This window comes from Oncorhynchus tshawytscha, linkage group LG16, assembly GCF_018296145.1.
Source record: "Oncorhynchus tshawytscha isolate Ot180627B linkage group LG16, Otsh_v2.0, whole genome shotgun sequence".
Lineage (NCBI taxonomy): Eukaryota > Metazoa > Chordata > Actinopteri > Salmoniformes > Salmonidae > Oncorhynchus > Oncorhynchus tshawytscha.
In genome coordinates this window covers 22,995,098-23,010,692 of record NC_056444.1, presented here as the reverse complement: position 1 = coordinate 23,010,692, position 15,595 = coordinate 22,995,098, and the positions used below count along the sequence as shown (strand labels likewise).

The window sequence follows — 15,595 nt, the reverse complement described above, 5'->3', positions numbered from 1 at the left end:
GAGGCCGAGGGGAATGTGAGAGGGCGAGAGACAGGGAGAGAGAGGGTGGAGGAGTGGTAGTGGTGGTGGCTGGCGTATACTTTCTCCCTGCTGTCTAGTTTGCTACAGTACACTTCTGTATGTGGCGCAGGAGTAACAGATGCCCCGAGCTCCACACACACACACGACTCCACGCAGACAGCATCGTAAGAGTCACCCTGTCAAAAGTGCCCCTCTCTCACACACAAGATGCATGTGGCAGGGAGTAAGAGTGAGAGAGGAAGGAGAGTGTGAAAGCGGTGAGAGTAAGAGAGCGTAAGAGCGGGGGGGTAAGAGAAAAGGAGAGACAGAGAGAGAGAGACCATGTGAGATGCAGCTGTGGGGGCAAGTCAAGCACGTCTTGGCAGCAGCGCTGAGGGAGTTTCTTGCCTTCAGAGGCCCGGGACCTGTCTGGCTCCAACAATCAGATTGTATTAGAGGGGGAAGGGAGGGCTGCCATGTTCCACTGCTGTTCTGCTCAAAACCTTCGCTTTGATTTCTCGATGCTCCCCTCCCCAACAGACAGAAAGCCATGCTGTTTCACCGAAACAGTTGTTATAGCTTCATTCATTAGCTAGGATACACCACACCATGATTGAAAAAAGATCATACACCTGTATGCAAATTTTAGCCAGTGACACGTTGAAGACAGAGGAGAGGGGAGGCCATTGTGAGGATCGGCTGGTGCTGTGGTGATGGTATGCCACAGAGATGTGTGTTGGGCTCATCAAACATTCTGGAACATTGAACGCTTGGTTGTCATGTTGGTAGGGGCATGCTCCGGTTGTCTGCCACATGTTTATTTATGAGGACTGTCATATTGGCAGGTTGTTAACGAGGAAGATTAGGGATTCTGGGAAAGGAAGGCAGGCCCAGGAATCTGAGGAGAGTGAAGAGCCCTCCATGCATGGCACAAGTCTCCATGTGATGCTGGCCCAGCTCTCTCTCTCTCTCTCTCTCTCTCTCTCTCTCTCTCTCTCTCTCTCTCTCTCTCTCTCTCTCTCTACCTCTCTCTCTCTCTCTCTCTCTCTCTCTCTCTCTCTCTCTCTCTACCTCTCTCTCTCTCTCTCTCTCTCTCTCTACCTCTCTCTCTCTCTCTCTCTCTCTCTCTCTCTCTACCTCTCTCTCTCTCTCTCTCTTTCTGTTTCTCTCTCTCTATGTCTCCATCTGTCTTTTTCTCTCCTGTCTATCCCACACAAGCTAGGCACATCACTGGCTTTGTTTAGCAAGAGATGGAGACAGAGAGACGTGGAAAATATGAGAGGGCACAGGGAACAGGTATAAAGAGACAAGATGAAAAGAAGAAGAGCAGGATTGTTGGGAGGCAGTGAGGTAGGAGGGAGCTGAAGAGGTTGGGTATTCATACACATGACTCAGTCAGAAGCTACTCCAGTAGTTGTAACCACTGCCAGGCCAAGCATGCATGTCTTTCCCTACTGACTTTTAAACACTCAGCCATGCTTGAGTGGCCCCAGGGACGAAATGGAAGCGGACATAAGGGAGGGAGGGGGGTGTTCACAGCTTCAGAGAGAGAAAAAGAGAGAAGGGAAAGAGTTGGCGAGAGAGCTCTCCGCGAGGTCATATGGATCCTGTAAAACATTTATGGGTTTAAATATAAAATCAACCTCAGCATTGCCTCATTGGTAGGATCCTATCCCCCAAAAATACACCCCGTTCTATGTATGCCTTATGAGCCAGTGAGCCGGGAGCCCAGTGTACTGTACACCAAGGATGCCTTAGAACAGGAAAGACTGAAAATACTCACTTACTGAACCGCAGAAGAGTTCATAGCCTTCATAGGACTCCATTCCATGTCAAATAGTAAGCAATTTATTTTACAGTTTTGTTTGTGTATATTGCTTCATTTTTAATACATTTTCAACTAACCGATTCAAGTTTTCATAACAATCGGTAATCGGAATTGTTGGACGCCGATTATGGCCGATTACATTGCATTCCACGAGGAAACTGCATGGTAGGCTGACCATCTGTTGCGCGAATGCAGCAAGGAGCCAAGGTAAGTTACTAGTTAGCATTAAACTTATCTTATAAAAAACAATCAATCTTCACATAATCACTAGTTAACTACACATGGTTGATGATATTACTAGGTTAACTGGCTTGTCCTGCGTTGCATATAATCAATCCGGTGTCTGTTGATTTATCATCGAATCACAGCCTACTTCGCCAAATGGGGGATGATTTAACAAAAGCGCATTCGCGAAAAAAGCGCAATCGTTGCATGATTGTACCTAACCATGAACATCAATGCCCTTTCTTAAAATCAATAGTATATATTTTTAACCCTGCATATTTAGTTAAAAGAAATTCATGTTTGCAGGCAATATTAACTAGGGAAATTGTGTCACTTATCTTGCGTTCATTGCATGCAGAGTCAGGGTATATGCAACAGTTTGGGCCGCCTGGCTTGTTGCGAACTAATTTGCCAGAATTGTACATAATTATGACATAACATTGAAGGTTGTGCCATGTAACAGCAATATTTAGACTTAGGGTTCCCACCCATTTGATAAAATACGGAACGGTTCCATATTTCTCTGAAAGAATAAACGTTTTGTCTTTGAAATGATAGTTTCCGGATTTGACCATATTAATGACCAAAGGCTCGTATTTTTTTGATTATTATTTTACAATTAAGTCTATGATTTGATATTTGATAGAGCAGTCTGACTGAGCGGTGGTAGGCAGCAGCAGGCTCGTAAGCATTCATTCAAACTTTACTGCATTTGCCAGCAGCTCTTAGCAATGCTTGATTCACAGCGCTGTTAATGACTTCAAGCCCATCAACTCCCGAGATTAGGCTGGCAATACTAAAGTGCCTATAAGAACATCCAATAGTCAAAGGTACAGGATATACAAATGGTATAGAGAGAAATAGTCGACGTGTCATAATTCCTATAATATCTACAACCTAAAACTTTTAACTGGGAATATTGAAGAACTGGGAATATTGAACCACCAGCTTTCATATGTTCTGAGCAAGGAACTTAAACGTTAGCTTTTTTACATGGCACATATTGCACTTTTACTTTCTTCTCCAACACTGTGTTTTTGCATTATTTAAACCAAATGAAACCATGTTTCATTATTTATTTGAGACTAAATATATTTTATTTATATATTATATTAAGTTAAAACATGTGTTCATTGTTCATTCAGTATTGATGTAATTGTCATTATTACAGATATATATATATATAATCGACCGACTAATCGGTATCTGTTTTGTTTTTGGTCCTCCAATAATCGGTATCGGCGTTGAAAAATAATAATCGGTCGACCTCTAATTGACAACATGTTCACTCTTTGAAAGCCTTTATCAACATATTATTATTTATCAACATATATTAAACTTAATCTCTCACATCCTCTAAAACCCCTTTATTTTTGCAGTGTCCCACCTTATTCTTGATGGATGGGGGGAGGAAGCAGGCGACCTGCCCCAAATAGCCCAGGTCTCACTTAAAATGCATAGCACACCCCTCTCCCCTGCTCTGCTCTCCTCTGCCAGTGACACTGGATTCAAAGTGGGTAATAATGAGAGGAAAGACCAGTGTCTGAATTGTAGAGGGTGATAATGACCTGGCTGTTGTGATCTTTTATGTGCTCCCCTTATCTATTATCTAGCCTGGGAATCTCTGTCCCTGCTCCCTTATCTATTATCTAGCCTGGGTATCTCAGTCCCTGCTCCCTTATCTATTATCTAGCCTGGGTATCTCTGTCCCTGCTCCCTTATCTATTATCTAGCCTGGGTATCTCTGTCCCTGCTCCCTTATCTATTATCTAGCCTGGGTATCTCTGTCCCTGCTCCCTTATCTTTTATCTAGCCTGGGTATCTCTGTCCCTGCTCCCTTATCTATTATCTAGCCTGGGTATCTATGTCCCTGCTCCCTTATGTATTATCTAGCCTGGGTATCTCTGTCCCTGCTTCCTTATGTATTATCTAGCCTTGTTATCTCTGTCCCTGCTCCCTTATCTATTATCTAGCCTGGGTATCTCTGTCCCTGCTCCCTTATGTATTATCTAGCCTGGGTAATACAAATGGTATAGAGAGAAATAGTCGATGTGTCATAATTCCTATAATATCTACAACCTAAAACTTCTTAACTGGGAATATTGAAGAACTGGGAATATTGAACCACCAGCTTTCATATGTTCTGAGCAAGGAACTTAAACTTGAGCTTTTTTACATGGCACATATTGCACTTTTACTTTCTTCTCCAACACTGTGTTTTTGCATTATTTAAACCAAATGAAACCATGTTTCATTATTTATTTGAGACTAAATAGATTTTATTTATATATTATATTAAGTTAAAATATGTGTTCATTGTTCATTCAGTATTGATGTAATTGTCATTATTACATATATATATATATATATATAATCGACCGACTAATCGGTATCTGGTTTGTTTTTGGTCCTCCAATAATCGGCATCGATGTGGAAAAATAATAATCGGTCGAACTCTAATTGACAACATGTTCACTCTTTGAAAGCCTTTATCAACATATTATTATTTATCAACATATATTAAACTTAATCTCTCACATCCTCTAAAACCCCTTTATTTCTGCAGTGTCCCACCTTATTCTTGATCGATGGGGCGAGGTTGTGATCTTTTATGTGCTCCCCTTATCTATTATCTAGCCTGGGAATCTCTGTCCCTGCTCCCTTATCTATTATCTAGCCTGGGTATCTCTGTCCCTGCTCCCTTATCTATTATCTAGCCTGGGTATCTCTGTCCCTGCTCCCTTATCTATTATCTAGCCTGGGAATCTCTGTCCCTGCTCCCTTATCTATTATCTAGCCAGGGTATCTCTGTCCATGATCCCTTATCTATTATCTAGCCAGGGTATCTCTGTCCCTGCTCCCTTATGTATTATCTAGCCTGGGTATCTCTGTCCCTGCTCCCTTATCTATTATCTAGCCTGGGTATCTCTGTCCCTGCTCCCTTATGTATTATCTAGCCTGGGTATCTCTGTCCCTGCTCCCTTATCTATTATCTAGCCTGGGTATCCTGTCCCTGCTCCCTTATCTATTATCTAGCCTGGGTATCCCTGTCCCTGCTCCCTTATCTATTATCCAGCCTGGGTATCTCTGTCCCTGCTCCCTTATCTATTATCTAGCCTGGGTATCTCTCTGTCCCTGTCCTTCTCTAGCCTGGGTATCTCTGTCTCCACTCCCCTTATCTAACCTGGGTATAACTGTCCCCACTACCCTTATCTAGCCTGGGTATCTCTGTCTCCACTCCCTTATCTAACCTGGGTATCTCTGTCTCCACTACCCTTATCTAACCTGGGTATCTCTGTCTCCACTCCCCTTATCTAACCTGGGTATCTCTGTCCCCACTCCCCTTCTCTAGCCTGGGTATCTCTGTCTCCACTCCCCTTATCTAACCTGGGTATCTCTGTCTCCACTCTCCTTATCTAACCTGGGTATAACTGTCCCCACTACCCTTATCTAGCCTGGGTATCTCTGTCTCCACTCCCCTTATGTAACCTGGGTATCTCTGTCTCCACTCCTCTTATCTAACCTGGGTATCTCTGTCTCCACTCCCCTTATGTAGCCTGGGTATCTCTGTCTCCACTCCCCTTATCTAACCTGGGTATAACTGTCCCCACTCCTCTTCTCTAGCCTGGGTATCTCTGTCTCCACTCCTCTTATCTAGCCTGGGTATCTCTGTCTCTACTCCTCTTATCTTACCTGGGTATCTCTGTCCCCACTCCTCTTATCTAGCCTGGGTATCTCTGTCTCCACTCCTCTTATCTAACCTGGGTATCTCTGTCCCCACTCCCCTTATCTAACCTGGGTATCTCTGTCTCCACTCCCCTTATCTATCCTGGTTATCTCTGTCTCCACTCCTCATATCTCTGTCTCCACTCCTCTTATCTAGCCTGCGTATCTCTGTCTCCACTCCCCTTCTCTAACCTGGGTATCTCTGTCTCCACTCCCCTTATCTAGCCTGCGTATCTCTGTCTCCACTCCTCACATCTCTGTCTCCACTCCTCTTATCTAGCCTGCGTATCTCTGTCTCCACTCCCCTTATCTATCCTGGGTATCTCTGTCTCCACTCCTCATATCTCTGTCTCCACTCCTCTTATCTAGCCTGGGTATCTCTGTCTCCACTCCCCTTATCTATCCTGGGTATCTCTGTCTCCACTCCTCATATCTCTGTCTCCACTCCTCTTATCTAACCTGGGTATCTCTGTCTCCACTCCCCTTATCTAACCTGGGTATCTCTGTCTCCACTCCTCATATCTCTGTCTCCACTCCCCTTATCTATCCTGGGTATCTCTGTCTCCACTCCTCATATCTCTGTCTCCACTCCCCTTATCTATCCTGGGTATCTCTGTCTCCACTCCTCATATCTCTGTCTCCACTCCTCTTATCTAACCTGGGTATCTCTGTCCCCACTCCTCTTATCGAACCTGGGTATTTCTGTCCCCACTCCTCTTATCTAGCCTGGGTATCTCTGTCCCCACTCCCCTTATCTAGCCTGGGTATGTCTGTCTCCACTCCCCTTATCTAACCTAGGTATCTCTGTCTACACTCCCCTTATCTAACCTGGGTATAACTGTCCCCACTCCCCTTATATAACCTGGGTATCTCTGTCCCCACTCCTCTTATCTAACCTGGGTATCTCTGTCCCCACTCCCCTTATCTAGCCTGGGTATGTCTGTCTCCACTCCCCTTATCTAACCTAGGTATCTCTGTCTCCACTCCCCTTATCTAACCTGGGTATAACTGTCCCCACTCCCCTTATCTAACCTGGGTATCTCTGTCCCCACTCCTCTTATCTAACCTGGGTATAACTGTCCCCACTCCCCTTATCTAACCTGGGTATCTCTGTCCCCACTCCTCTTATCTAACCTGGGTATCTCTGTCCCCACTCCCCTTATCTAGCCTGGGTATAACTGTCTCCACTCCCTTATCTAACCTGGGTATCTCTGTCTCCACTCCTCTTATCTAGCCTGGGTATCTCTGTCTCCACTCCCCTTATCTATCCTGGGTATCTCTGTCTCCACTCCTCATATCTCTGTCTCCACTCCTCTTATCTAGTCTGGGTATCTCTGTCTCCACTCCCCTTATCTATCCTGGGTATCTCTGTCTCCACTCCTCATATCTCTGTCTCCACTCCTCTTATCTAACCTGGGTATCTCTGTCCCCACTCCTCTTATCTAACCTGGGTATTTCTGTCTCCACTCCCCTTATGTAACCTGGGTATCTCTGTCCCCACTCCCCTTATCTAACCTGGGTATAACTGTCTCCACTCCTTATCTCTGTCTCCATCTCTTATCTAGCCTGCCTATCTCTGTCTCCACTCCCTTATCTAACCTGGGTATCTCTGTCTCCACTCCTCTTATCTAGCCTGCGTATTTCTGTCTCCACTCCTCATATCTCTGTCTCCACTCCTCTTATCTAGCCTGGGTATCTCTGTCTCCACTCCCTTATCTATCCTGGGTATCTCTGTCTCCACTCCTCATATCTCTGTCTCCACTCCTCTTATCTAGCCTGGGTATCTCTGTCTCCACTCCCCTTATCTATCCTGGGTATCTCTGTCTCCACTCCTCATATCTCTGTCTCCACTCCTCTTATCTAGCCTGGGTATCTCTGTCTCCACTCCCCTTATCTATCCTGGGTATCTCTGTCTCCACTCCTCTTATCTATCCTGGGTATTTCTGTCTCCACTCCCCTTATCTAGCCTGGGTATTTCTGTCTCCACTCCTCTTATCTAACCTGGGTATTTCTGTCTCCACTCCCCTTATCTAGCCTGGGTATTTCTGTCTCCACTCCTCTTATCTAGCCTGGGTATCTCTGTGTCCACTCCCCTTATCTATCCTGGGTATCTCTGTCTCCACTCCTCATATCTCTGTCTCCACTCCTCTTATCTAACCTGGGTATCTCTGTCCCCACTCCTCTTATCTAACCTGGGTATCTCTGTCCCCACTCCTCTTATCTAACCTGGGTATTTCTGTCCACACTCCTCTTATCTAGCCTGGGTATCTCTGTCCCCACTCCCCTTATCTAGCCTGGGTATCTCTGTCCCCACTCCTCTTATCTAACCTGGGTATTTCTGTCCCCACTCCTCTTATCTAGCCTGGGTATTTCTGTCCCCACTCCTCTTATCTAGCCTGGGTATCTCTGTCCCCACTCCCCTTATCTAGCCTGGGTATGTCTGTCTCCACTCCCCTTATCTAACCTAGGTATCTCTGTCTCCACTCCCCTTATCTAACCTGGGTATAACTGTCCCCACTCCCCTTATCTAACCTGGGTATCTCTGTCCCCACTCCCTTATCTAGCCTGGGTATGTCTGTCTCCACTCCCCTTATCTAACCTAGGTATCTCTGCCCCACTCCCCTTATCTAACCTGGGTATAACTGTCCCCACTCCCATTATCTAACCTGGGTATCTCTGTCCCCACTCCTCTTATCTAACCTGGGTATAACTGAATCCACTCCCCTTATCTAACCTGGGTATCTCTGTCTCCACTCCTCTTATCTAACCTGGGTATCTCTGTCTCCACTCCCCTTCTCTAACCTGGGTATCTCTGTCCCCACTCCCCTTTTCTAGCCTGGGTATAACTGTCCCCACTCCTCTTATCTAGCCTGGGTATAACTGTCCCCGCTCCCATTATCTAACCTGGGTATCTCTGTCCCCACTCCCCTTTTCTAGCCTGGGTATAACTGTCCCCACTCCTCTTATCTAGCCTGGGTATAACTGTCCCCGCTCCCATTATCTAACCTGGGTATCTCTGTCCCCACTCCCCTTTTCTAGCCTGGGTATAACTGTCCCCACTCCTCTTATCTAGCCTGGGTATTATTGTCCCCACTCCTCTTATCTAGCCTGGGTATAACTGTCCCCGCTCCCATTATCTAGCCTGGGTATACCTGTCCCCACTCCCCTTTTCTAGCCTGGGTATAACTGTCCCCACTCCCCCCTGCTCACCCTATCTAGCCTGGGTATCTCTGTCCCCACTCCCCTTATCTAGTTTGGGTACCACTGTCCCTGCTACTCTAGCCTGGGTGTCTCTGACCCCCCTACCCCATCTTTATCCAGTCAGGCCTACCCTACTGAGACAGGCCCCTGGTCACCTCCAGCACTTAGTAATAGTATGTCTATTAATGGCATAGAGCTTCAGTGCCAAGATCTCTACTGGATATCTGGATTAATTTTACCTTCCCATGTCTCCTCAATTGACATTCCTACTTTTTAGCAGTGAAGGTCTTCCCCCTCTTCTTTGCTCCTCTTCACCCTTCTCTCCTCACTCACTTTGTCTCCCTCACTCCCCCTCGCTCTCTCGCTCTCTATGTCTCTATCTCTCGCTCCCTCTTCCACTTTGGCCTTGTGCTATCTCTTTTTCTCTCTCTCTCTCTCTCTCTCTCTCTCTCTCTCTCTCTCTCTCTCTCTCTCTCTCTCTCTCTCTCTCTCTCTCTCTCTCTCTCTCTCTCTAGACCCAATTCAATGCTGGCTATATGGGTAGAAGTGCTCCATAGGTTAGACATTTGGGTCAGTACTGCCATCTGACCCAATTGGTTGGAGAATGTAATTGTTTATCCAAATAAAATATGACCAGATATTGTACTTTTACTGTAGGTATAAGATATTACTGTATTCCTTTGCAATAAGCTATGAGCTAACTAAAAATGAAAAACAGTCCTGAAAATTGTAACTTAATGGATAGCTGATGGCATTTTCTATCTCATGGCAAAATAGAGAATAAACAAGCAGAAGTTATAGCGTTCAGCCTATCTCAAGGGTAGACAGAGAGACTTATACATAGGCTGGGCAGTGAGGCCTGTACATTCAGGCTGTAGGCGTATAGCAGGCTAATTGATCACTCAGGACTAGGTGTGTTGGGTCAGCGGGTCCATTGTCTGGGCTGACTGATTAACCAGCACTAAAACGTCCACTGATCCATCCCTCACACTGCTTCTGGCTAACGTCATCATCAATTATCTGCCGCTGCCTGCAAGCCAAGTCACTATTGGGCTGGCTGGAGAAAAAGGCTACCTGCCTGTGAAATGTGTCTCTCTTTAGCGGCTAGCACTAGCTCAGCTAAGCTGCAGCCTAGTTTTAGTGAGTGTGTGTGTTTGGTTTTGCTATCCTTGTGGGGACCAGGAGTCAGGAAAAATACTATTTTAGGCTTTGGGGTTAGGTTTAGGGTTAGGGTTATAATTAGGGTTAGGGTTAGAATTCGGGTTAGGTGTAGGATTAGATTTAGGGTTAGAGTTAGAGGTTCAGGATTAAGGTTAGGGTTAAGGTTTAGGGTGAGGGGTTAAGGAAAATATATTTTGAATGGGAATCAATTGTTTGGTCCCCACAAGGATAGTAAAACAAAGATGTGTGTGTGTATGTTGTGTGTGCATGTGTGTGTGTGTGTGTGTGCGCGTGTGTGCGTTGTGTGTGTGCGTGTGGAGATATGGAGAGATACATGCTGTAATCTGCATTTAGAGTATTGGTTGTTTAAAATGTGGAGACAAAGCTAACTGAGGAATATAGATCGTTAGGGGTGAGATTACTTGGGGATGTTCTATTTGATTATGATGTATATATCTATACACCAGATTGCTTTTTCACAGTTCTTTAGCTGTCTTACTGTACTCTATGTGCAGTATGTCCAGAGATGTTATTTGAAGCAGTCCTGTCCATTTCAAATGTCGCCAGTTCTTATTCAAACTAATTCCGGTCAGCTAGTGCCAGGTGGAAATGGATGCCTGCCGTTCTCTCTCTGATTCAGGACCTGGATGTTGAAAGAGATAATTGCATCGTGCAGGTCAACTGAGTTGAGTACGCTTTGATATTGAAATGGAACTTTTTATTTTTTAAAATTTTCTTTCTGTTTCAAAAAAATACATGTCCAAATAATAGACCATGTCAATGTTCGGAATTCCCCAAGTCTGGGATGTTGCCTCATCCAGGAATCACATCATCCACAAAAAAAACATAAGGAATACAAGAACCTACATCAAACTGACACAGACTATGTCTATGTGGCTTACACGTGACCTTTGTGTTATACAGTGCATTTTTTTAATGCTGAGGACTTTGAATTGCCTGTCTTTCGTTTTTTGACCAGTCGGCTGGAGTGTTCAGTACAGAACCATACTTAAGACGAGGTGTCAGGTACAGACAGCTAACGTCCTTGTTGATTAGTAGAGGATTTGAAAAGTCCAAAATGCATGGACAGTAGACAGTTTTCTCCCAGCGCTCGTCACATGCAGCTTCGTGAGTTGAACTCTCTTTCTGAGGTTGCTGTATTCAACCTGAAAGGCCTCGTGTGATCGTGAGGCAAATGAAACAGCCGAGGATAAGATGGTCCCTCTCATGATTCATTCCAGGTCTTTCAACAAGAGAACATTCATTTGTATCTGTGTATGAATAGTGAATAAAGATGAGATGTTTTCAGTATTGAGATCACAACTACACTACATGTTTGGTTTATACTCAGGAAATTCATATTACCATTCAACTGTTGTTGATATCAGTGCAGCAGTCTTTTGTCAATGCATATTGTGAAATGGTATGGATGTAGGGCTTTGTTTAGACCTGACTGATCATTTATCATGCATACCACCATCTCACCTGTTTCTAGAATGTACCTGTGCTTTGGAACGACTAACATTGATCTGACACATACCGTATGTTTCAATGGTGTTGTAACTGCCACAATCCAACAACTACACTTTATAATCCTCCAAATGTTATATAATGCTAATGATATTACAAACTTGCATTTTAAGGGTACGGTAGATTGAAGATTTAGCTGCTGGTGTTTCTGGTTCTCCTGGGAAGGGGTGTAGAAAACAAACTCATGATAAGTGAAAACCATGGTGAGGTGTGGACTTAGTGTGAAAAGCATCAGGATATAATGCACCTTGATGGCTTTGGTTATAAAATCCCCCTTTGGGATGTACACACTCACTATGCCCATCCTGACACCCCCACATCAAGGATCTCCCCGGTTACACTGCCATCCGTCTGCTGATGTTAAACTCTATACACACACACACACACACACACACACACACACACACACACACACACACACACACACACACACACACACACACACACACACACACACACACACACACACACACACTCTCTGTCAAACTATCCCCCACCAGGCATTCACCCTCTTCTCTTCTCTCCACTCCTTGTTCCCTACAGACCGTGGGTGCCGTTGCCGGGCGGAAGAGAGACATGATTGACAGCAAACAAAGCTGATCGGCCTGTCACTCATCTCTCCATCAGCGTGTCAAAAAGGCTGCCTCCTCCAGAGCTCTCGCTCTAGCTCTTGCCTCTCTCCTCCTTCACACCGAATCCTCCTCCCTCCATCCACTCCTTCTCTTTTTATCTCCTTGACGGGCCAGTCACCCCCTAACTTCGGCGTGTCGTGACCCCTCCGTTCCCGCCCTCCCGGAGAGAGAACTGTCGGAGAGACCTGAAACGGAGTACAGAGAGGACTCCAGACCAAAACAAGTGGTGTCCCCCCTCGCCCCTCCATCTCACACACCTCGCCCCCTCCACCAAGCTGTTAACAGGAGGCTGGCATGCTGCCACAGTTCCTTAGCTCCTCTCTCCGTAAAGGTTGGATTATTTCATAAACTCAAAGGCCCAGGCATTTCCCTCGGTTTCGCTGTCTCTCTGTTTCGGGAGAGAAGAAGAGGGATTCCCCATTGAGAAAACAATAGCCCTTTTCTAGAGGAGAGCCAGAGTGTCTGAGAGGAAGCGGCGATGCGTTTCCCTCTGGTGTTGACACTGCAGGCACTGTGGGCCAGTGTGTGCCAGACCATGCAGCACTACCCAGCCTGGGGACACTACGACGTGTGTAAGTCTCAGGTGTACACGGACGAAGGCCTCACCTGGGATTACATGGCCTGCCAACCTGAGGCCATGGACATGACCAAGTACCTGAAGGTTACGGTGGACCCACCCAACATCACCTGTGGAGACCCACCTGAGACATACTGCGCCCTGGTAAGTCCTGTTCTCTGTCTCAAATATGACTTTTACCCTTCTCTCCAATAGACAGCCCTCCATAGTTCTACAAGTGGATGCATTACAAACGAAGTAAGGGAGATATGAATCGACCAAAGTTAGAATTGCTGGTCAACTTTTCTAATATTGCACTCACTCACACACACACACACACACACACACACACACACACACACACACACACACACACACACACACACACACACACACACACACACACACACACACACACACACACACACACACACACACACACACACACACACATATACAGGTAACTGCTAAAATAAAGGAAACACCAACAAAAAGTGTCTTAATAGGTTGTTGTGCCACCACGAGCCAGAACAGCTTCAATGCACATTGGCATAGATTCTACAAATGTCTGGAACTCTATTGGAGGGATGCGACACCATTCTTCCACAAGAAATTCCATCATTTGGTGTTTTGTTGATGGTGGTGGATGTTGTCTCAGGCGCATCTCCAGAATCTCCCAGAAGTGTCATTTGGGTTGAGATCTGGTGACTGAGATGGCCATGGCATATGGCTTACATCGTTTTCATGTTTGTCAAACCATTCAGTGACCCCTCGTTCCCTGTGGATGGGGACATTGTTATCGTATGGGGGCATAGCCATGGTAGCCAAAAATAATGGCCAAATGAATGGCATGCCCAGCATTTTTATACATAACCCTAAGCATGATGGGATGTTAATTGCTTAATTAACTCAGGAACCACATATGTGTGGAAGCACCTCCATTCAATATCCTCATTTACTCAAGTGTTTCCGTTATTTTGGCAGTTAACGGTATATAAATATATAGATAAATAAATAAATAATATATATATATATATATATATATATATATATATATATATATATATATATATATATATATACATATATATATATTATTCCCACAACAGGCATAATAAATTCAGAATCCCATATATATTCTGCAGGTCTCACACACTCTCAGTAACGGGAACATATGTGATGGATTTCCATTTATTCTCCCCTCAAGAGAGGAGAAAGTTATCTTAAAGTTACCGTAAGTACACACTGGCATGGCAATGACGTCCTGGTGTGTGTGAGATACACCCGAAATGAAAGTACATCAATGTCCATTTTCTAAATGGATGTCACTGTTGAAAATGCCATCTTGGTGTTGGGTGCTTACGCTATCGTTTTCCGTATGCACTCATTCTCTTCTGCAGGTAGTCAGTCATTCACAAAGACACAGAGAGTCTTGGTGGACTAAAACCTAGTGTTATTAGCATTGTGGAATTAGCAGCACGCAAGAGATAACCACTTGAAAGTTAACCACTTGAAAGTTAACTCGTTGCTTTGAGGACTATAGCGCAGTTTGCGTCTTTTGTAAAGGGGTGTATAGGTATTTCATTTAAAAAAAGGGCCTCCTCTTCATTTGGGATCTTTGAATTTGAAAATCACAGCTGGCGGTCTTAATTTACCAACACACAGGCGTTAAAAGATGAATAAATGTTGGGTTTTATTGTGTGTGTTTGGTGTTTGTGTGTGTGTGTGTGCTAACACATTGAAGAGTTTATCAGAACAAATAGCACTCTTCAAATTTTCAAGTGCTCTTTAGATAAATAGGGTGACGTTCCAAGATAGTAGTTACGTGAGGAATAAAAATAGACAGTTACCATCAGCTGAGAGATGAGAGAGGGGAGAAAGAGGGGGAAGAGAGAGGGAGAGAGAGGGAGAGAGAGAGAGAGAGAGAGAGAGAGAGAGGCAGGGGCTATGAAAAGATATGCCCAGTGACAGAAGAGCTAATATCTTGTGTGCAGGGGCTTTGGAAAGTGAATTATTCAATATGTTTAGTAGCTAATGTGTTTTATTCATAGGATACATAATTCAGACAGACATCTCAGAGGCACGTTTGAAACCGCTGACTCCATGACAGACTCCCAAGGTTGCCTTTAAAATGGCTGGTCTCCTTCAGCTCGGGGTCAGCATCAAAACTGGGTCATTTTCCCCTCTCCCTTAAGGTATTGAGCGCCCAGATTGATTCAATTTGACCCCTTATGTAATCCGCATTTGTCCAGAATTGGACAGAGCAGTATTGCAGTTGTTCTGGAGGACTTTTGTTTTGTGTGTGTGTGTGTGTGTGTCTGTGTGTGGGTGTGTGTGAAAAGGCTATTCTATGACAATCACCCATGCTTCATTTCATAGCCAGTGGTTCAATAATCTCATTCTATTCCTGGCCACGGAGAGAGGGACGTTTTGAAACCAAGTGAATGATTATTAGCCTGTATGCGTCTTTTAACAGTCCAATGATCTTTCATTGCATTAACATTAGCATTAGCTCAGTTATTTCTACTGCAAACAGCAACGCTGGCTGTCAGAGTGATACCACTGGAGTCTTTCAATTAAACAAGCTCATGTCACTCAGCATTATCAGAATATGAATCATCTCTCTTCAGGGCTGTTCATTCTCTGCAGTCGGTTGACATTTACTTGGCAGTATCAGGACTCTGTAAATCAATGTTTGAGCAATTACTGGTGAAATAGCTGAAACTGCAATGCCGA

The 15,595-nt window shown here is 44.7% G+C and overlaps 1 protein-coding gene across 6 annotated transcripts in view; it reads left to right on the top strand.

Moving 5' to 3' along the window:
* The window catches only part of LOC112215525 (netrin-G1-like), a 211,489-nt gene that overhangs the window by 4,737 nt on the left and 191,157 nt on the right, over positions 1 to 15,595 (top strand). For all 6 annotated transcript variants that reach the window (XM_042298989.1, XM_042298993.1, XM_042298992.1 and 3 more), the window contains exon 2: positions 12,215 to 13,024. In XM_042298989.1, coding sequence (XP_042154923.1) covers positions 12,782 to 13,024 — 243 coding nt within the window. In that variant the 5' untranslated portion in view covers positions 12,215 to 12,781. The remainder of the gene's footprint in view (positions 1 to 12,214; positions 13,025 to 15,595) is intronic.